Source organism: Schistocerca serialis, chromosome 3 (assembly GCF_023864345.2).
Source record: "Schistocerca serialis cubense isolate TAMUIC-IGC-003099 chromosome 3, iqSchSeri2.2, whole genome shotgun sequence".
Classification (NCBI taxonomy): Eukaryota; Metazoa; Arthropoda; class Insecta; order Orthoptera; family Acrididae; genus Schistocerca; species Schistocerca serialis.
Genome location: NC_064640.1, coordinates 699902880 through 699926479, shown reverse-complemented (window position 1 = coordinate 699926479; position 23600 = coordinate 699902880). Strand labels below are relative to the sequence as shown.

The following is a 23600-nucleotide window of genomic DNA, read 5'->3' as shown; positions in this document are numbered from 1 at the left end:
AAGAAATTACATTTTGCATGAAAGTATCTTGTCTGGAGATACAGGTTCTCACTTTCCCAATCAAAAAATAAAAATATTGCTGCAAAATTCTTGTGAAACTTGCAAACAAAATGCTGCCATCACTTCATATACCCTGCAATATAGCACCTCTGTTGTGTAGATACTTCTTTACTAGTATTCATCTTTGTATTTTCTTTCTCTGTTGCCTTTTGATCACAGTAAATGGAGTAAAAAGCTGTTGAGCAAAGAAGAGAATTGATAGAAAATGGCTTGAGCAGAGAGGCAATATGAGAATGTCAAAATACAGGTACTAAAACTTTACTGATTTAAAACTATAGTGAATAAGAGAGAGCAGTATTTAAACATCAGTGTAACTTTTTTGTGAGAAGACATGTATATTTACATAACAAGACAACTGATAAACTACACTGTGCTCAAATATTCAATTGCAAATAACAACATCAAAGGCCTCCCAGACAATAAAATATTGCAGTTCCATAAGAAAAAGTCATAGGGAGCAAGAGTTTCTAAACTATTATCAAAGATATAAAAATATTTATAGGAATGCGTTACTTGATTCAAAAATATCAGCAATTGACAAAGCAGCATTTGCTGCTGAAAATGAAAACGAAGCAATTTGGAAGGCTGTAAAACAAGAAACACGGAAACAGAATCACAATAATTTACAGATAAAAGACAGGGGTAAATTGGTAAAACAAGCAAATGATGTGAATGGATATTTATCATGTGTAGCAAAGGAACTACAACAAAAATTCCCAAACCCAATGTTGTTCCAGTAAAAACTTATGTGGCAAGTTCAATGATGTTACTTACAACAGAGTACAGAATAAGGAAAGCAGTACTTTTTTTTTTTTTAATTAGTCATCAGATGCAGATGAAGTGTCAGTTGTGTACTTAAAGAAAGCATAGGCAATATGTAAGCCCTGTTAACTGACATAATAAATGAGTCTTTCAGGCACATGACTTTACAGAGAATCAGAAGCAGGCAAAAGTTGTGCCTCTGCTAAAGAAAGATGATTCAGAAGATATAGAAAACTACAGACCTGTTTCTCTTCTTTCATCATTCTCAAAAATAATAGATTCCACTATGCAAGATAGGCTAATGAATTACTTGAGCAAATAAAACCTCTTCAATGAAGTACAATTCAGTTTCTGGGTAGTAAAAATACATAACCAGCTGTAGCAAAGTTTAAAAAGAAATGGTACAAGGATACAAGGAGGAGAGGTTGTGTAGGCTTCAAATGAAGTAAAATTTTTAATGAAACATTTGTCATATCCCAAGTGAATTAAAACAGAAGTCTCCCAGCACAGCATCTTAGGAGTTATATTGTTTTTTTATGCACATCAGTGACTTCCCAGACAGCATTAAACATGGGGAAAAATTCTTTTTTATGATGACAGCAACATTTCAATCATCCAATAAACTGATGTTGAACCTAAAGAAAACAGACAAGATTAATTTCATCTTAAATGAGAAAAATAATTTTATAAAATTAAATGTGGATGAAAACTACATAGATTGTGAAGGAAACACAAAACCTTTAGGAATTAATATTGGCTCTCACCAGCATTCTATTCATACTCCCTCTGAATCCTGGCTTTATAACCCTATTTTTAGTTATGGAATCATTTTTTGAGGGGTCCCATATACAAAACATAGACACAGTCTTCAAACTACAGGAAAGGGCTAATCGAGTAATAACTAAAAGTAGGAACCAGGCTTCCTATAATCATCTGTTTAAACAACTGGAAATTATAACTGCACCATAGAGTACATCTACACCTCTGTCATGTGTTAAGAAGAATATCAGCCATTGCCACACTTAGAGCATCAGTGGTTACATCCCTGTAACTGTGACAAGAAAGTTTAAAAACAGACATGGCCATGTGCACATGTTGTGTTGTTACATTAGGAGCAGATACAACCAGTCCAGCAAGTGTTTTGACAGCCAGGAGGTCAGCTCAGCCTGAACCAGGCAAAGCTCAAGAACCGCTGGAGTCTCATGGTGTCAACGGTAGATGACAGCTCCCTTTGAGTCTCAGTAACTGGCAGACATTATGAGTATAAGATTTATCAAGTCCACAGGGCAATTGCTGACAGGTCATCCTTGGTCCGGTCACTTGGTTGGGAAAACTCAGGCATCTTAGCTGCCATGACTGAATTGCATATCCAGAATAGATATAAAATAAGACTAAAAAACTTATTATAGGGAAACCAGTAACATGGTTACAAAGACAAAAATAAGATGAGTGTGAGGGGGAAAATTCACCCTCAATGTAAAGAGTTTTTAAGTTATTCATGGTTAATGTTTTGTTTATTAAATGAAATTTCAAAGTTAATATCTCAACAATGGCTTAAGCAATTTCCACAAACAAAATGTCTACGGATAGGTTCCACTGAGCACTATCAGTGTCATAGTAGATTTTTTTAAATAAATATTACCTATTTTGAATTACAAGCTGGAATGTGCATTCTTGTGTAAAAACGTGAATTTTTTGTATAGATAATAAATAAAACATTAAAAGTAACAGTGGGAAGTAGAGTTGGACAGGGTTAATTGAATGTACTTGGTTTTAAATGATTATATTTATTAGTAACAGAACAACATGAAGCAGAGATTACCTTGACAAAATCATTATTTGTGAAGAAACTATACCAGGAACAGAAATAGAAAGCTAAGGAAATTTACATGCAGTTTGACATATAATACATGTACATAACATTAAATTTGTGGTTTTTAAGCACTGGTATGTTTTGAAAGTTGGAAATGTGTGCACTTGACTCACGTCAAGGCGAGGGCTTAAATAGGAGCAGCCTTTTTGTGGGGGACACTATTGGTCCAGATGCAGGGTCAGTGGGGCTTGAGATCTGGAACAGACAGTATGTATGTGCAGCAGTAGGTTGTATTTTGAGTAAGTCAAAATACTACTAAGAGTCAAGTCGTAGTCTTGTGATATTTTCAACATGTGGCCTTTGAATGTTTCATGGTAGGTCATCTAGCCTGAACTCTAATACTTTACTGTGCTTATTTTTGTGAATGATGTGTGCTCATGATTTAGTTAGTTTGCAATTTGAGATTATACTTGCGGTAAACAGACTTTGATTATTTTCCGAAATTTTCCCAGAGGTTTATATGAATGTGAGCTGCTAACCCATTTCATTTAAACTCTCATACAGACATTGATCAATTCAATGAGAAACCATTATTAACTCATGGTAAGTATTAGAGTGATTGTGTAAACTCAGTTTTGTTAAAAATTTAAAATTCTGTGAGTAGCGAACATTATTTTTCACTGCAAATTCCTGCATGCATTTATTTTAATTTCTATGACTGGGCTTTTTTTTTAAAAAAAAAAAAAGGTTAATGCAAGAATTGCAGTGACTGAATCTTAGACTTTAGTGAAGCTGACTTTTAGAAATCCAACCATGTGTTCAGAGGCTTATAAACACTAACTTCGTAACTTACAGTTAAGAAGTTTACTGAACAATTATTTTGTGAAATCACTTGACAGCCACATTTTCAGCATTCCCAATTTTTATCCATATAGTCACATATGTTGGTCTTGAATGGAATCAATAAGTTAACAAAGAAGTTTTGTTCCATCTCATCACATAGAACAAGTCCCCCTATATGAATAAAAGTTGGTAAAGCTTTCAGCTGTAACTATCAAGTTGATTCCATAAAATAATTGTACAGTAAACTTCTAGCACATGAGCCCCCATGTGCTTCTGCATGAATAATTAATTGTAAGTTAGATAATCACTGTTTATGGGATGTCCAAATGTATGGTTGGATTTCTAAAAGCCAGCTCCACTAAAATCTAGGGACCAACTACTGCATTTGTCACATAAACCCTAAAAAAAAGTTCAGGCATAAACAGGTTTTCATGCAAGTGATGGCAAAATATTTTCCCCATACATCTGATTTAGAAATTTTGAGGACATTGTAATCTTCTTATCATTTCCTCCTACTCCTTTCTACAGTGCACTTTTACTATGCTGTTAATGTTATAAACATAAACAAGCTAACAGTATAATTCTAATAACACTGGTTTTTACATTTCCAGAGTTTATATTTTCACATCAGTTATGTTATTTTCTGGCGGTCCCATCATACGCCCTATTCTCTCAATTACACTGCCTGGCAAAAAGAGTAATGAACCCAAAAAAAGAGGAGGAAATGGCATGAAACTTCACAGTTTGGAAGGGTATGTGAAGTTATTTCCTTGATTACAAAATTGGGTGAGATTTACAAAGAACTTGGTAGCATGAGGACACTTCTCAATCTACATCTACATCTACATGATTACTCTGCAATTCACAGTTAAGTGCCTGGCAGAGGGTTCATCAAATCACCTTCAAGTTATTTACTTACTGTTTCACTCTCAAATAGTGCACAATAAAACAAACACTTAAATCTGTCTGTGCGAACTCTGATTTCTCTTCTTTTATTATTATGGTCATTTCTCCCTATGTAAGGTGGCACCAACAAAATTTTTCTCAATTTAAGAAGAAAGACGGTGATTGAAATTTGATGAGAAGATACTGTCACAATGAAAAGCTCCTTTGTTTTAATGTTTGTCTCCCTATAGTAACCAAGTAATACATGAAACTGATCCAAGTAACACAAATATGGCTTAATTCATAAACATCTGCACAGTAATGGATAAGCCTCTCATGACTCCACACATAACAAGACAAAAGAATCATACAGAAGGTGCAACATAATTGATACACAGAACAATTGATGTGGTCAGTACAAACAAAAAGGAAGTAGTGAGACTGAGTGAGCACTGCTTCCTGTATATACAGGCGTGAGTTACTGGTAGATGATGCAGTGGAGACCATTCTATGTTCACACTTCCTACAGGCGGCCTCTAGTTGATGACTTGTGCTGATACAGTTCGTGATTGATTTAAGTGAACACACATGGCAGCACTACAGTCAGCGCACTCACACTCACACACACCAGTAGCAGGATACAGCACACCTCTCACTTGTGTGAAGAGGGTGCCCAGGCAATAGAGGAGATGCCTGTGGCCTGAGAAACACATCCATTGGATCTGGAATAGTGGCAGCCAGGGCCATGGCGGGAACAATATGATGTGATGGGTGGGCACCAGAGTATACGGCCGGAATTCGCAGAGACACGGACTCACCTGAGGGTGGTGGGTCCTAGCTGCACCCGATGTCAGCGTTGGGGGGTGGGGGGGTGGGGGGTGGTTGCCATCGCCATCTCTGTGTCATCATCAGCAGGCAAGTCCCAGTGCGGAGCAGATGGGGCTGAACCCACTGGTGATGATGGCTGAGGTGATTATGGTTAGGGGGCTGGTGGAGGCGGCCTGACCAGAACAGCAGGCTGTGGCAATGAACCCAACACCAGAGACAGGCTGACACTTGGTGCCAGGTAGCTGTAACCCCAAGTTGCCGCATATGAAGGAGGCAACTAATGGGATGGGGGTGCCTCCACAGAAGGTGGTCAACTGGGGCGCATTATTGGAAACTAACTTACAAGGCAACAGAAAAAAAAACCTGAAAAGCAAAATAATTGTGACCCCAGCCAACGTGGACACACGAGAGAATATAAGAAAACCAGGAAAATGCATCCGCAACCAAAAACCAATAGGAATTAAAGAAAGGACCCACAAAGTCAGACGAACGCATTCCCATGGCTGGCGTAGAGCAGACAAGTGGGACAGAGACGCCCTGGGAGTTACGTATTGTTGGCCACACTGCTCATAACCTGTGACAGAATGGACAATTTCACCATTAATCCCTGGCCAAAAAGCATGTCTCTTAGCTAACAGTTTAGTGCACAAAACTCTCCAATGGCCCTGGTGAAGAAGTCATAGAACCTCATGCCATAACACAGTGAGAATGACTACTCTGGAAGAGAGGTCTTCCGTGGAAAACAGCAAAATACCATCAAAAACAATGGTGATACCGTAAGGAAAAATAGATGCTCAGTGAGTCCAAAGTCTGACCCAGCAGTCTGTTGAACAGACTTAACCACCTGCCAGGGAACTGGGTCAGCGCAACGACAGTTGCTATGTGCCAGCTCATAATTGGGAAACCCTCAACCACAGCCTGTGTTTTAGTATCAAGATGGAAGTAAAGCAATTCTTCACAATCAAAGTTGGGATCAGGATCCACAGGAAGGTGGGACAAGGTGTCTGCATTGGCACATTTAGATGTAGGTCAAAAATGGATTTTGTAATTGTAGCGAGGCAAGAACAGTGCCCGCATTGTAGGTGGTGTGCTGCCTTGTCAGGCAAGGAAGTGTGGGAATTAAGCAAGGAAGACAAGGGTTTACTGTTAGTAATAAGGGGAAACTCGCAGCCATAAAAAAAAAATTAAATAAATAATACATGAAATTTGTGGAGAGCATTGACTTTGGCAAGAGCCTCTTTTTCCACCTGGGAGTAACACTGCTGGGCCAGAGTGAGAGATTTAGAGATGAAAGCAACAGGTGTTCAGAACTTTTGACATATCAGTGTGATAGGATTGCACTGAGGCTGTACTGTGAGGTTGTCAGTTACCAAAATTATATGCTGGTCTGGAGAGAATATAGCTAAACAAGGAGCTGAAATTAGTCTGGATTTGAAAAGCATGTTTGCAGTCTGGGCTCTGGCAAAAAGGTACAGACTCATGTAAAAGACATAAAACAGGTGGGCCAATGTGATCACCCCCAGCAGGAATTTATGGTAGTAGCCTGTAATCCCTAGGAAGGTCTGAAGCTCCTTTGTGGGTGAGGGGTGAGCCATATATGTAACAGTGGAGATGTGGTATTGCAGAGGGCAAACCCCATCTTGCAAGATCTTGAACCAAAATAAGCAATAAAAGGTTGAAAAAGCTGAGATTTGATGAGGTTACACTGTAAACCTGCTGACTGTAAGACTGAAAACAAAGTGCAAAAATTTGTCAAGTGATCAACCATGGAGGAACCCATGCCAACAGTATCATCCAGATGATTAATACAACCCAGGACAAGCATAGTCAATTGCTCTAAAAATTGTTGAAAAATGGAAGGGGCACTAGCTACACCAAAAGGAAGGTGGAAATATTGATAGAGACCAAAAGGACTATCCAAAACTGAAACTCGTTGAAACTCTTCATCCACTGCTACACCTCAGACAAATAAATTTTAGAAAAGTACTGGCCACCCAATATTTTTGCCAACAATTCCTCCTTGTGTGGGGAGTACATGTATCCATGATCAAATGTGCATTGACAATAGTACTTGAGTTGTCACAGAGGTGAAGTTTCCCTGATGGCTTCTGAACTATAACCAGCAAAGACAACCATTCACTAGCAGTACCAAGTTACAACACCCCTAGAGATTGAAGTTTGTCCAATTCTGCTTTCACTTGACCTTTCAGCATGACAGGAATAGGACATGCATGACAAATACAAGGCCAAGCTGTGGATTTAAAAGAAATATGAGCAGAAAAGTTCATAGCACGCCCTATACCTTCCAAAAAGAAGTCCAAAAACTGCTCACGCAGTGTTTCCAAGTTTGAATACGATATCTGATTGGACGCAAGGTGAACTGCATTGGTGATAGAATATCCAGATGCCTGAAATATGTCCACCCAAAACAAGTTCTCAAGACTTGCACCAGCAGCCACCATGAATGTAATGGAACAAACCACTGACTTCTAAGAGACAGATGCTGTAAATTGTCTCAACGGTGCAATGTTCTGTTTGTTATTACTGACCAACTTCCATGTGACTAGTGTCAACAGTGGTGAGCATAAACTCACATAGGTTTTACAATTCAGTAATGTCTCTGCATCACCTGTGTCAATCTGTAGCCAGAGCACTTGGCAAAAAACACTTAACTGGATACATAAGTTGGGAGAAGTTGCAAGCATTGGAGTCACAAAGTTCACAATCGTGTCCATATCCTGAACAGCCTTCAGCGAACAATACATGGAGGTGGTGTGGCCTTTCTCCTGGCAAACCTTACAAGTAGCTGGACAAAACAGAAAGGACAAAATGGAGAAAGGACGCTGATGCTGGCACTGTGGCAGTCATGGCTGCTTGGGCTGGCCTTGGTCTGCTTAACACTGGGCCTACATGTTTACCACTGCCACTGCCACTTCCTCATGCAAACTATCTGTTGCCCTAGTGGGCACATATTGTGACACTACTGCTACATTGTGCCAGTGCTTCAATTTGGTCACTTGCTGCCTGAGAAACTTCAAAAGATTGCGCTATTTGCAAAACTTCTGCCATTGGGGGGGGGGGGGGGGAGGGGGGGGGGGTTTCACAAGGTAAAACCTTCTGGCACACTTCAGTGTCCAAAGCTAACCAGATAATTGTGTGACCCACCATAAGGTCTACATAGGAGTTATTACGGGCATCAGTAATGACCTGACACTTATGGCTAAGGCCGTGAAGTTTGGCTGCTCAGGCCCCTTATGACTGGTTTGGTTTCTTGTGGCATTAGTAGAATTCAAAGTGCACTGTTATGACCTGTGTTCATTTGTGATGGTAGTTGGACAATAAACTGCACATTTGATCAAAAGTAAGAGCTGCTGGTTCTTGTAAAGGGCCAGCCTGACACAGTAATTGATACATGTTTGGTGGAATCCATGAGAGAAATAAGGCTTTGCACAAATTCTAGTCTGTTGCACTGAAAGCCAGAAAATGCTGTCTGAGTCTTTTTCTGTAAGCTTCCCAATCCTCAGCTGAATCATCATGCAGAGAAAAAGTGGGTGAGTCAACCAATGGAATGGTACCATGTCTGTTAATGGAAGCTGACAAAGTGGTCACTGCCAAAGTACACTGTTCAATCTGGGCTGGTTGCATGATATCCATAATGACTAAACCTGATGAAATCACACTTAAAGGCTGCACATGCAGAAACCATCCCATCTTCATCACCCATTGCATAGTAACCAATTAATACTCAAAAATGATCCAAGGAACACAAATATGACTTTCATCATAAACCTCTGAACACTAATGGGATAAACCTCTCGTGACTCCACATGTAGCAAGACAAAAGAATCATACAGATGGTGCAACACAAGCTATACAGAGAAAAACTGATGTGAACAGTACAAACTAAAAGAACATTGTGAGAGTGAGTTAGTGCTGCTTCATGCATATGTTGGTGTGAGTCACTGGTAGATGGCATGGCAGAGACCGTGCCATGTGCACACTTCTTACAGGCGGCCTCTACTGGGTGGCCTGCACTGATACAATTGGCAGTTGATTTATGTACACATATGCAACGACACTACACTTGGTGTATTCACACTCACATGCGCTAGTCTGACCTTATGGGCACTCATCAGTGAGGTTGTCAGGTGCTCTAATAACAGGATACAGCAAACCCTAATTTGTGTATCATATCCATGGCACTCCCTCCCCTACTTTTTCAATGTCCTCCATCAATCCTGTCTGATGTGTATCTTGCACAGCAGTACTCCAGTAGAGGGTGGACAAGTGTAGTGTAAGCAGTCACTTTAGTAGACTTGTTGCATTTTCTAAGTGTTCTGCCAATAAATCACAGTCTTTGGTTTGCTCTTTGCCTAACATTATCTTTGTGACCATTCCAATTTAAGTTATTCATAATTTTAATCCATAAGCATTTAGATGAATACGACATTTAGGTTTGAATGATTTATTATGTAATCAAAATTTAGTGGATTCCTTTTAGTACTCATGTGGGTGACATCACACTTCTCATTATTTAGAGTCAATTGCCACTTTTGCACCATGTAGATATCTTGATTAGGTCCACTTTAAGGTGGAATGCCTATATAGCTGAAGAGAATCAAGAGTAATGTTCAATAAATTCTCAGCTTTGGCCAGTGATGTAATGTTGATGGCTGCTGTCACATCACTGTTTGGTTTATATATTCAATTTTGTCTTTAGTTGGTGAAGCCAATAAATGTGGGAAAAAACTGGTTGTGGTGACACATTGATCTGTAGCTTATCCAGAGGTATAGGTTAGGTCAGAAGGTGACAGTTTGGTTGTGAGTTAGTGAACCCAATAAATGTGATACTAAAGAAAACTTGATTGTGGTGACAGACTGATATGTAGCTTAGACCATTTGAAAAATCACCAATAACCTCACATTAGAGTCACCGTATTCTTTATCGCATATGTTGTATGTTTCCTATGTCACTGATCAAAGCCAATGACTCATATCGAACATTCCTCTACAGCCATTGAAGGCATATTGTTGATGTATAAAAAGGGGTCACGAAACTGATCGCTAAGATACACCACACTTTACTACCTGAAAACTAGAGGGTACATTTACAGTCATTTCATTCATTTTAAATTTTATTTTCACTTGCTTTCTCAGTTACATAAGTGGTTTTATGCTGTCAGCTGCTTCACCCATAACAGTTTGGTTTGTGTGTTAGTATATTGAGGCATTCTCAACAAAATACCATTGAAAGGTTATGGAAAACTTGACAGACTCTTCTTAGTTTATCTAATGCATCAATTTCATTAGCTATGAAGTTAGCTATTGTGGTGATTGTAGACATATATTTTGTAAGGTCATGCTGTGCCTTGTAGAGTAGACCAATGTTATCCTCTTCTGTAAAATATAATATACTATCATTCAAGACATTTCTCACAATAAACAAGGTAGATGTAGTAGCAATTGGCGTATAAGTTTCAGGATTATTCTTATCACTGCCAATGTACAATGAGGTGACAAAAGCATGGGATACCTCCTAATATCATGTCAGACTTCCTTTTTCCAGTGTAGCGTAGCATCGCAATGTGGCATGGACTCGACAAGTCATTGGAAGTCCCTTACAGAAAGATTGAGCCATGCTGCTACTATAGCTGTCCATAATCGTGAAAGTGTTGCCAGTGGAGGATTTTGTGCATGAACTGACCTCTCGATTATGTCCCATAAATGTTCAATGGGAGTCATGTCAGGTAATCTGGGTGGTCCAATCGTTTGCTCAAATTGCCCAGAATGTTCTTCAAACATGAACAATTGTGGGACACTGACATGGCACATTGTCATCCATTAAAATTACATCTACATCTACATCTACATCTACATACATACTCTGCAATCCACCATATGGTACGTGGCGGAGGGTACCTCGTACCGCAACTAGCATCTTCTCTCCCTGTTCCACTCCCAAGCAGAATGAGGGAAAAAATAACTGCCTATATGCCTCTGTACAAGCGCTAATCTCTCTTATCTTATCTTTGTGGTCTTTCCGTGAAATATAAGTTGGCGGCAGTAAAATTGTACTGCAATCAGCCTCAAATGCTGATTCTCTAAATTTCCTCAGTAGTGATTCACGAAAAGAACACCTCCTTTCCTCTAGAGACTCCCACCCAAATTCCTGAAGCATTTCCGTAACACTCACATGATGATCAAACCTACCAGTAACAAATCTAGCAGCCCGCCTCTGAATTGCTTCTATGTCCTCCCTCAATCCAACCTGATAGGGATCCCAAACGCTCAAGCAGTACTCAAGAATCGGTCATATTAGTGTTTTATAAGTGGTCTCCTTTACAGATGAACCACATCTTCCCAATATTCTACCAATGAACCGAAGATGACTATCAGCCTTCCCCACAACTACCATTACATGCTTGTCCCACTTCATATCGCTCTGCAATGTTATGCCCAAATATTTAATCGATGTGACTGTGTCAAGCGCTACACTACTAATGGAGTATTCAAACATTATGGGATTCTTTTTCCTATTCATCTGCATTCATTTACATTTATCTATATTTAGAGTTAGCTGCCATTCTTTACACCAATCACAAATCCTGTCCAGGTCATCTTGTATCCTTCTACAGTCACTCAACAACACCTTCCTGTACACCACAGCATCATCAGCAAACAGCCGCACATTGCTATCCACCCTATCCAAAAGATCATTTATGTAGATAGAAAACAACAGCGGACCTACCACACTTCCCTGGGGCGCTCCAGATGATACCCTCACCTCCGATGAACACTCACCATCGAGGACAATATACTGGGTTCTATTACTAAAGAAGTCTTTGAGGCACTCACATATTTGGGAACCAATCCCATATGCTTGTACCTTAGTTAGCAATCTGCAGTGGTGCACCGAGTCATACATTTTCTGGAAGTCATGGAATATGGCATCTGTCTGATACCCTTCATCCATGGTTCGCAAGATATCATGTGAAAAAAGGGCGAGTTGTGTTTTGCAGGAGCGATGCTTTCTAAAGCTGTGCTGATGCATGGACAGCAACTTCTCTGTCTCAAGGAAATTCATTATATTCAAACTGAGAATATGTTCGAGAATCCTGCAACAAACTGATGTTAAGGATTACATTGTTATTTGGCAACATGAAGTGCATGAATGGCTGAAAATGGTCTCCGAGTTGCTGAATGTAACCATTTCCAGTGAATTATCAGTTAAGTTGGACCAGAGAACAAATTTCATTCCATGAAAACACAGCCCACACCATTATGGAGCCACCAACAGCTTGCACAGTGCCTTGTTGACAACTTGGGTGCAAGGCTTTGTGTGATCTGCACCACACTCAAACCCTACCATCAGCTCTTACCAACGGAAATTAGGACTGACTTGGCTAGGCCATGATTTTTCAGTTGTCTAGGGTCCAAACAGTATGGAGGAGAGCCCAGGTGATATGCTGTAGGTGAGGTCATGCTCTTAGCAAAGGCACTCATGTCAGTCATCTGCTGCCATAGCCCATTAACACCAAATTTTGCCGCACTGGCCTAATGTCTCTGTGCTTTCTAGAAGACAGTAAATAATTGACCAATTTTTTCATGAATAGTATATATTGGATATAAACAAAGACATAGATAGTTACTATTAAAATCAGTCTTGATCACAAATTTATTTATTCTGGTAACCGGTTTCAACCATGCCTGTCGTCATCTTCAGCCCAAAATGCTGTATGAGCAGGAGCCTCCTTCTGGTGGTAAATTACTGTTCATGTTATAGCTAATAGTTACTATTACACAGATTAGTAATAACATTGATCACTGTCTGCTCCCACAATGTATTCAAAAGTAAAGGCATAGATGAATAAATGTATTTATAAGCATGCTGCTAACGTTGGTTTTTTTTTTTTTTGTGTGTGTGTGTGTGTGTGTGTGTGTGTGTGTGTGTGTGTGTGTGTGTGTGTGTAACTGTGGAGTACTTATGGGCTGACGCAATCGGTAGTAATTGGCCACTTTGATGTCCAATAACTCATGTACTATTCAAGTTACAGGCCTGTAATTTATACCAATTTAGGTTTACACTAATAGCTTTCTAAAGACATGTTGATCGACAAAATCGGATGAACTGTTTAGATTTTGGAAAATTGTTGCTGGGTGTTACCTGTATAATTTATTGTGAGATACTAAACTTTAAACTAATAAAGATATTAAAATCTGATTACACCATCAGAATCATCATCCAAATAATGGTAATATACATGTTTCTTTTTAAGGTATCATGATTCCTCTGGCTATTATTAATTTCTACATGAGCTGTGAAATGTCTGCCATGATGGTTTCACATAGTCTGCCATCTTTGACACTCTTGGCTCATAAGTCTCTTTCATTGACATAACATTACCAGGGAATTCCAAGCCACATGGTTGGCCTGGATACCAGTTAATGTTCGTCACCACGTGGCCAGCCTGCCGAGCAGCCCGTGCGGCCATGTCAACTCCGAACTTAGAATATTTTCAGGGCGCCACAACTCACCTGTTACCTCGCAGGTGTCATCACTGAAGTCAAGGTGACAGCTGCTAGATTTGCATTTGACAACCAGCCACAGCACAGGAGCATGATCTAATCAGTCAGTCATAGTCTACATTTATATTATTGCTTGTCACAAATATTTAGCTGTGTTTGCAAGAACTTGGTTGTAGTTGCATTGTTTTGAGGGAGGATATAAGACAGCAAAGTCATCAGTCTCATCCGATTAGGGAAGGATGGGGAAGGAATTCGGTCGTGCCATTTTTAAGGAACCATCCCAGCATTTGCCTGGAGCAATTTAGGGAAATCACGGAAAACCTAAATCAGGATGGCCGGACATGGGATGGAATCGTCATCCTCCCAAATTCATGTCTAGTGTGCTAACCACTGCGCCACCTCACTTGATATGGTTGTAGTGACTGTAGCTTAGCCCAAGATCTAGGTTACCTTGGAAGGTAACAGTTTGGATAAGAGCTGGCAAAACCAAGGAATGTGAAAGCAAAATACCAGGTTGTAGTGACATACTGATCTGTAACATAGCCTGAGGTCTAGTATGATTGGCTAACAGGATTACATGTCCTCTGCTGTGATTGGCTGACAGAAGTAAATTAAACAGGCACCAACATCATTTCAGTGTTTCCCAAGAGAACTTGCAGCATTTGGTGCTTTTGTATTTATTTTCATGTTGAGATTCACTGGCTCCACCAGCTCACAGCCAAATTGCCCCAACCAATCCTGATTTAGGAATCAGTCCTCACTACATGTCAGTCTGTCAGAACATCTACCCTTGTTTAGTCACCAAAGAAATATAAAAATTAAGTAAGCAATCTTAAAATTCATAATAACCAGATCAGTAAAAGTTATTCTGGCACACACTATATCAAAAGGAAGTGTAATCAATTCATGTATTCTGCCAAAAGAAATCATTAGATTCCAAGATTCTCACTGGGTATTGTATACTGTCACCTGATTGGCTATGAATAACCTCAATGATTTGCCAACATCAAAACACAACACAAGAGTTGCCCAAACTGTAATTGCACTTTATGTATGTCATTACATGACATTAGCTCTTACAGACCACCACTGCTGGAGCCCTAAGAGAATAGTATGCTGATGATAATTAAACTGACTGTCATATTTCATCCTTAAAAACCTTTTGTTTTCTATACAATCCATAGGTTTATCATCTATGCTAATTCCCACAGTTGCCGGCCAGTGTGGCCGTGCGGTTCTAGGCGCTTCAGTCTGGAACCGCGTGACCGCTACGGTCGCAGTTTCGAATCCTGCCTCGGGCATGGATGTGTGTGATGTCCTTAGGTTAGTTAGGTTTAAGTAGTTCTAAGTTCTAGGGGACTGATGACCATAGATGTTAAGTCCCATAGTGCTCAGAGCCATTTGAACCATTTTTAGTTCCCACAGTTGTTTTCCCTCTTTGTGCCGAAGAGCATACAATTTTTTTTTAATATTCAATGTGAATTTTCTATATAGTTGCCACTTGTAAGCATCCTAGGGCATTTCATTTGCCTTTCTATTCAGAGTTATGGGGTTTCAGCAGTGATTATTGTGTTACTGTCATCAGCAAAAAGAGCTTTCTCTCCATGTCTTATAATGCCTGGGAAGTCATAGATATATATAACAACAGAACTGGACCAAATACACTACCTTGGAGAACATGTGTTTATGTGTTTCTTGTCTGACAATTGTCTTACTAAACATTTATCATCATCAAATGTGTGAACAAGCTCTATATTGTACACCCTATTTTCCAGTTAAGACTGGAACCACTCATTTGTTATTACTCTTATACCTAATCCTTCTAATTTCTGCAATAATATTTTATGGTCAATAATGTGTGAAGACTTGGACCAGTCTAAGAATATGCCTGTTACAGTTCTGGTTGTCAAGTGCTTAAAGTACCACTCCTGTTAACTCCATAACAGGTGATATTGTACTGTGCTTGATTAGAAAGGTGACATCTATTCATGTAACTCATTAGACAGTATTTGATGACTGATTCAATTATTTTTGAGAATGCAGCAGTAGTGAAACTGGCCAGTAGTTGTCAGTCTTTCTGCACTCACCTACCTTTCTTTAGTAAGGACACAACTGGTGTGTGTTGTAGTTACTCTCGAAAAATACCTGAGCTGAAAGGGCTTATTTATTATCTTCGTTAATGGGGTGTGTATGCTGTCTATGCACACCTTCAGAATGGAGACAGGAATCTTGTCTACATCTGCTGACTTTTTTAAAATCTGTATTGTCTTTCTGTTCTGGAAAATGTCACTGTGCTTCCAGTTTAATTCATTGTGGATCCCTCATATGTTTTAGAAAGATTTTGATACAACTTCTCTGCAATACCAGAGAAATAGCCACTGACAAAATTTGCCAATTCCATTAGAATTTTCTGTTACTCTATTCCACTTTTTAATTTGCATGTTTGTTTGAAAAGTTACAAATAATAACAACAATAATGAAACAACACCTAACATACCACAACACTTTCTCACTATATATTTTTCCCCTTTTTTTCCTTTTCTGGATAAACTTGCTCCCAAAGCTATGCAGTGTATAATACTAACTTCTTACCCTCTTTCTGAACACAACATCTCACCTATTATAGAGGGATACTGACTCAGTTTTTCAGGCTAGAAAATGGAGAATTTCAGTGCACAAAATGACAGGCTGTTTAGTGTTATGAAACAATGTGTGTAGTGTGTACAGTGACTGGGAGTGAGGAATGATGAAGAATGTGGCAGTAGCCTTTTATCATTATTAAATAACTTATTTATAAAACAGTGTTGTACACTACAGTAGCATCATTTTAAACAGAGTGCCCTTGTATTTGGAAGTATGGAGACACCAATCTTCATCCAGACATCCTGATTTAGGTTAGCCATGGTTTCCCCAAATTATCCCAGGCAATTGCAGGGATAGTTCCCATTATAAGCCAACAGATGACTACCATGCTAAAAGTGTTCAGGAACTTTAGGAAGTTACTACTAATGTCACCCTCATCACCTGTATTAATATTCATTTCTCAACACATTATTATATTACTTAATGTTTTCATCAACTGAGAACCAATGATAATTAAGTACTTTAGAAAGTGCAGTTTAAACATCAGCTATTTTATTTAACCTACATATCATCTACCAGTTTTGGTCATAGACCATCATCACTGGATGTATGGTAAAACACCCCAGTAATAAAGAAATCACATTTTCCTTTTAAGCTGAAGAAACATAAATAATGTCACAGTAAAACCATTTAAACAACTATTGTAACGTGTTCTTGAAATGAACATTCTACATCTTTATTCTTCAGGTTGACATATCTATTTCTCAACGTAATCACCCCGGTGAGAAACACATTTCTCCCAACAAGAGACCAGTTTGCCAATACCTGTAACTTTATGTGTGTGTAGTGACTTAATCAGCTGCCTAGAATTGGTATGAGTTGATGTGAATTTGTTTGTGCTGTGGAATGCTAGCCAGAGGGCCGAGGGCGCTCCACAGCCAGTCCAGCAAAGCAACTGGTATGGCCTGGTACAGGCAATCAGCATTGCTGGAAATGAGAAAATTGCCAATGCAGAGAATTTGGATGGTTGTTGCTTATTTAGCTGAAAAACAGATGATGCACCACAAAAGGTGGAGTGTCAGACCACCTAAAATATGGCCACTTACAACTCTTAGAAATACTATTATAAATCACAATTACATAATAAAGCAAATATGAATGCATAGATAATTTCAGAAAGTGAGGCACATTCAGTGATACAATGACATTTTCAATATCATAAAAAATACAGAATTGACAGTTACTAAATACTGTCATAATGAACCTTAGAACTAAACAACTTTTGAATGCTTCATGCAGTTTCACCAATAAAATACTCTGAAGAGCCAAAGGAACTGGTACAGTTGTGTAATATCATGTAGAGGCCCCGCGAACATGCAGAAGCACTGCAGCATGACATGGCATGGACTCAACTAATGTCTGAAGTAGTGCTGGAGGGAAATGACACCATGAATCCTGGAGGGCTGTCCATAAATCCATAATAGTATGAGAGAGTGGAGATTTCTTCTGAACATCACATTGCAAGGCATCTCAGATATGCTCAATAATGTTCATGTCTCGAGAGTTTGGTGGCCATCAGAAGTGTTTAAACTCAGAAGAGTGTTTCTGGAGCCACTCTATAGCAATTCTGGACATATGGGGTGTCCCATTGTCCTGCTGGAATTACCCAACTCCATCAGAATGCACAATGGAAATAAAAGGATGCAAGTGATCAGACAGGATGCTTATGTATGTGTCACCTGTCAGAGTCATATCTAGACATATCAAGGGTCCCGTATAAGTCCAGCTGTACATGCCCCACACCATTACAGAGCCTCCACCAGCTTGAACAGTGCCCTGCTGACATGCAGGGTCTGTGGATCCATGAGGTTGTCTCCATACCTGTACACGTCCATCCGCTTGATACAATTTGAAATGAGACTCGTCCATCCAGGCTACATGTTTCCAGTTATCAACAGTCCAGTGCCAGTGTTGACAGTCCAGCTGATGCATGAAGCTTTGTGTCATATTGTCATCAAGGATACACAAGTGGGCCTTCGGTTCCAAAAGCCTATAGCAATGATGTTTTGTTGAATGGTTCACACACTGACACTTTTTGATAGCCCAACACTGAAATCTGCAGCAATCTGTGGAAGGGTTACACTTCTGTGACTTTGAACAATTCTCTTCAGTCATCATTGGTCCCATTCTTGCAGGATCGTTTTCCAGTCACAGCGATGTTGGAGATTTGATGTTTTACCAGATTCCTGATATTCATGGTACACATGGGAAATAGTTGTACGGGAAAATCCCCACTTCATCAATACCTCAGAGATTCTGTGTCAAATCGCTCATGAGGGGACTGTAACACCATGTTGAAGCTAACTTAAATCTTGATAACCTGCCATTGTACAGCAGTAACCGATCTAACAATGGTGTCAGACACTTGTTGTCTTATTTACGCATTGTCAACTGTAGCACGGTATTCTGCCTCTTTACATATCTCTGTATTTGAATACGCATGCCTATACCAGTTTCTTTGGCACTTCAGTGTATATCAGATGGTAGCATTGCACTATAGCTATCGTCCCTGCACACAATGTATCTGTATATATTTTATTTATTAGTGAATTACATTTTATATCCTTTTCATTATGCAAGTGTTTGTCAAAACATTGTATCATCCACAATAACATAGCAACTGAATGCAGTATTTCACCAATAACTTTATTTAAATGTAATTAAGTCAATAATACAAAACAATGGTTATTTAAGAAATGGTCAATTGCATGTGCCACATCACTGCTCTTGGAAGACAGCTGTGGCAGTGACATGGCTCTGTTGTTGGTCCCACGTGGTGATTTGTGAAGATGGAAAAAATCGATATTCAAGCAGTGATTAAGTACTTTGTAAAGAAAGGCATGAAAGCAAAGGACAATCATGCTGATTTCCAGAATACACTGGATGACTCTGCTCCTTCACATTCAACTGTTGCCGAGTGGACAAATGAATTTAAGTTTCAGTGGGAGATCTTAGATGATGATCCTCACAGTGGTAGGCCAAGATGTGCCACTACTCCAGAAATCATTGCAAAAGTGCACAAAATGGTCATGGAGGATCACTGATTGAAAGTGCATGTAATTGCTCGCACTTGCCAGATATCATCTAAAAGGGTATATCACATTTTAACTGAAGAATTATAAATAAAAAAAAGTATCTGCAAAATGGGTGTCACAACTCTTGATGCTTGAGCAAAAATGCATGAGAATGGACATATCAGAACAATGTTTGGCCCATTTTAGGAGAAACGAACAAGATTTTTTTGCACCAGTTTGTGACCACAGATCAAACTTGGGTGCACTGCTATGCCTCAAAGGCAAAACAACAGTCAAAGCGGTGGAAACCTGCTGATTCTCTGCCACCAAAGAAAGCAAAGACAATTCATTCAATGGGAAAGGTCATGGCGTCAGTGTTCTGGGATGTGAAGGGGATTCTGTTTGTAGATTATCTCCCCTCTGGGCAAACAATTACTGGAGAATACTATGCTAACCTCCTGGACAGATTGCAACAAAAGATATCCAAAAAAAGGCCATGTTTAGCAAGGAAGAATGTCATCTTCCATCAAGACAATGTTCCCCTGCACATGTGCCATTGCCATGGCAAAATTACACGAACTGAGGTATGAATTGTAGCCACACCTGCCTTATTCACCTGATATGACTCCATCAGACTTCCATCTCTTCCCAAAACAGAAAATTTTTTTGGTTGGATGAAGATTGACTTCAAACAAATAATTGATAGCCAGAATTGACGACTATTTTTTAGGATTGAAGGAAACTCATTTTTGAGATGGGGTCAAGGCACTGGAACATCACTGGACCAAGTCCATTAGTCTACAAGGGATCTGCATTGAAAAATAAAAAAGAAGTTTCAGTGATGTAATTACTTTTTGTTCAGAGAACTTTTCAAAGCACCCTTGTATTTATATTTATTGTGAATGGTCTAATTGTGACCAACTGCTTATAGCATTTATTTTATTTAAATATTGCTGTAATGCATAAGTTTAATGCAGAAAGTGGTCATGTTGAGTCAGAATAACATCTGTAGAACTTTCAAACTATATATTTTGGTGGGGATGTCCTTCAGCCAATGAGAATTAGGCAGTGGCAGAACACAACTGGAGTAAAGTGGAAACAGACACTTTTAGAGTGGTGCACTGAAAAGAGCGATTGTGGACACTTTATATTAAGTTCTTAAAGAAGGCAGAGCTGTCTGTGGGTGTAGTGTGATATTTGGTAATGTGAGTGATAGATTCTTAGTGGTGTACAGCTGCTACAATACTTTTAAAATTTCTTAAGGGACACTAACTTTCTTGAGGTCTGGATGTGCTCCAGTGCAGAACCCTTTAACTTATCAGCTTGCATTATGGGATTGAGAATAGACAGAGTTTTTACTTGTCATCTCTTGTGTGTTATTGTATAAATTTTCATATTGAACTCTGAATTATTTTGAGCTGGTAAATATTTCGTGTATTGTGATCATTAAATGGATTTCATTTTTTGGCTATCTTGGATGACAATTTGGCTTGGGAATTTTGCTACCATTCTCATAACACTTTCAATATAATTTTTCTACATATGGTAGGATTATTTTCTGTCTGTATTGTAATTGGTTATTTTAGGACTGCTTTCCCTATATTTGTGATTTACTTTCTTAATAAACATTATTCAACAGAATTCTCTGATGATGTCTACATCAGTTACTGATGTTAGAATAGAACCCTTTTTATTAAATTATTCATTTATCTTTTGTTTAATATTTCTGTTTATTTTGTTAATTCGCAATCCTATCCAATGTATATACTATTTGACTGCAGAATTACTGAATTCAAAACCTGATTACAGCATACTGTTTCTCATTCGCCAGCATAGTGATGTTACACACCACCATGTTTCGCACTACAGTTTGGAACCTTCTAGTGGTAGAGGGCTACAAACATGAAGACATGAAGAATAAAGATGTAGAATGTTAATAAGGTTTGTTCTTTTAAAAAGCTTCTAGAATTTTGATATAAAAACCTGAGGCATTACTTTGCAGCATGCCCTCTACTATGGTGGGGGGGGGGGGGGGGTTGTATATTTCACTCCTCTGTATGTGAAACATATCAAATAGTTTTATTAGTATTTGTTGTTGTTGTTGTACAGATAATATTAACTAATTTTTATGTTAGTGCTTAACAGAACATAAGAGTAATATCAAAAAGGAAACACTTTTCTGATACTATGCAACTATTTAAATTTAATCACGTACTGGTTTTCTGCTTTTTAGCCCATAATCATGAGAAGTGGAAAACTGGTTTTTCCTTTTTTCTATTAATAAAGATAATGTTTAGTAGAGGTGTAATGAAAGTCATTCCTTGCCTTTCCAGATGCTGCAGAGTTACAGAAGGAAATGTGCATGAGTTCACTGAAAAGAGCATTAGATGACATAGAATATAATGCTTGTGGAGCCGAACCTTTGAAAAAGAAGACCCGGTTACCTGTTTTAAAAATGCACATAGAGGGCAGCACAAGTGGTAAAAAAGCCAAAGTAGGTGCCCATACTCATTGCAGACTACAGAGTAATAAGAAGCATTTTCAAAGTGCTCCTCCAAATCATTCATTAAATGGATTGTCATATACTGCAGTTTTGCAAGGTTCTGATTATGAATGCAAAACAGGCAAATCTACTGATCTCACCATTAAAAAGGAGCAAGCAAAGCGTTCATCAGATACAGATTCTTTGCCAAATCACACACCAGAGGAATCAGATGTAAAAAAATGTAAGGTTGACCCAACACTCAGAGAAACAGAATCAGAAAATCATCAGGATTCCACAAAACCATCTAATGAACAGAACACAACAGAGGCAATGTGTAGTACATCACAGTACACAGAATACCCAAAACAGGTTGCACACTTATGTGGAATTGCAGACTATATGAGAGTACAGCAGAATTACACTTTTCAGAAGAATGTTGCTTTTGCAAGAAAAATTTTTGTGTATTCAAGTGATAGAAGTGAATATGATTATGATAAAAATGGTACAAGTGATAATGATGATGATGATGATGATGATGATGATGGTGGTGATGGTGATCTGTATGATGACAATGGTGGGGGTCTGTATGCTGCTGCTGATGATGATGTTGACAATGATGATGATGATTATGATTATGAATATGTCAATCCTGATACAGTTCTTTCAAAACGACATAATTTACAGATGGCTGATTTCTTCACACTGCAGAGAAATTGTAAGTGCAAATGTTTTCATTAAATTTTTATTTTTTGCTCTTTTAGTTATGTTCCATCAGGACATTCAAATGTGTGTGTGTTTGGGGTGGTGGGGGCAGGGGGCGGGGGACTTTAACAAAAAGTTCACTGCAGATAAATCTTTTGAAACTTTCCTCTTATCCTGAATTTTGGAGTGGAGTTGATGGTGTCATGGATTATGAAATTATCCTTTTTAAAAGTACATCATATGAACTGAATTTCCATGTTAACTATTTAGACTGCAGTTTTACCTCTGTTGAGAGAAATTATTTGCATGTAAGTAATGATTGCCAGCTACATCATTATACATTTTATAGACCCTGAGGCAAAAATGGCCAAATTTGCATCTGATATTTCAAGCTTCCATCCCTGCTTCAAAAACAGTTTTTAATTATGAACTTTTTCAATTTAATTGTATGAAATTTCAGTATGACAGAAATATTTGTCATCAGAGTGACAGTTCTATTGAATAACAGTATTTTCCTCAAAAGCACAGTGGTGTAATGAAGGCCTTCACGACTGGATGGCATAGCTGCTGGTAAACATTTTAGGATGTGAGGTCGTGGGCCAAGAAACTCTTCTGTTCCTGATGTTTCATCCAGGACTGCACTGGACATGCTCAGAGGAGCTCCTCCGCTGAGTCTTGATGCAAGCTTCACCTGCTTGACACTAGAACACAGGCAAATTGATGTTCATATTTTCTATTGTATGTAGGTGTTTTAAATGGTTCTGATATGTTTTATTTATTAAGACAGAGGGTTTGAATTAGCACAACCTTTAAAATTTTGATGCGCATGAGTATGTATCCCAGGTTTTAATGTGCGTGAGTGACTTTTGCATACCACAAGTGCCATCTCTCAGTGAAACTGTCTGCCCTAGTGCTTCCACACCCTCTTCATGCTACTTTACAGCCTAAGTACTGATAGTATGCTGCATTCACATCGACCATCTCTTCATAATTATTCTGTACAGATGGAGGTGATATTTTAATTGTAACTACTGGTGCT

General features: G+C 38.8%; 1 protein-coding gene across 1 annotated transcript in view; it reads left to right on the top strand.

Moving 5' to 3' along the window:
• The first annotated feature begins 8057 nt into the window (after window positions 1-8057).
• Window positions 8058-23600, top strand: part of LOC126471115 (uncharacterized) — a 70770-nt gene continuing 55227 nt past the window's right edge. The window contains exons 1-3 of the mRNA XM_050099196.1: window positions 8058-8152; window positions 10349-10404; window positions 21708-22574. Coding sequence (XP_049955153.1) covers window positions 8058-8152; window positions 10349-10404; window positions 21708-22574 — 1018 coding nt within the window. The remainder of the gene's footprint in view (window positions 8153-10348; window positions 10405-21707; window positions 22575-23600) is intronic.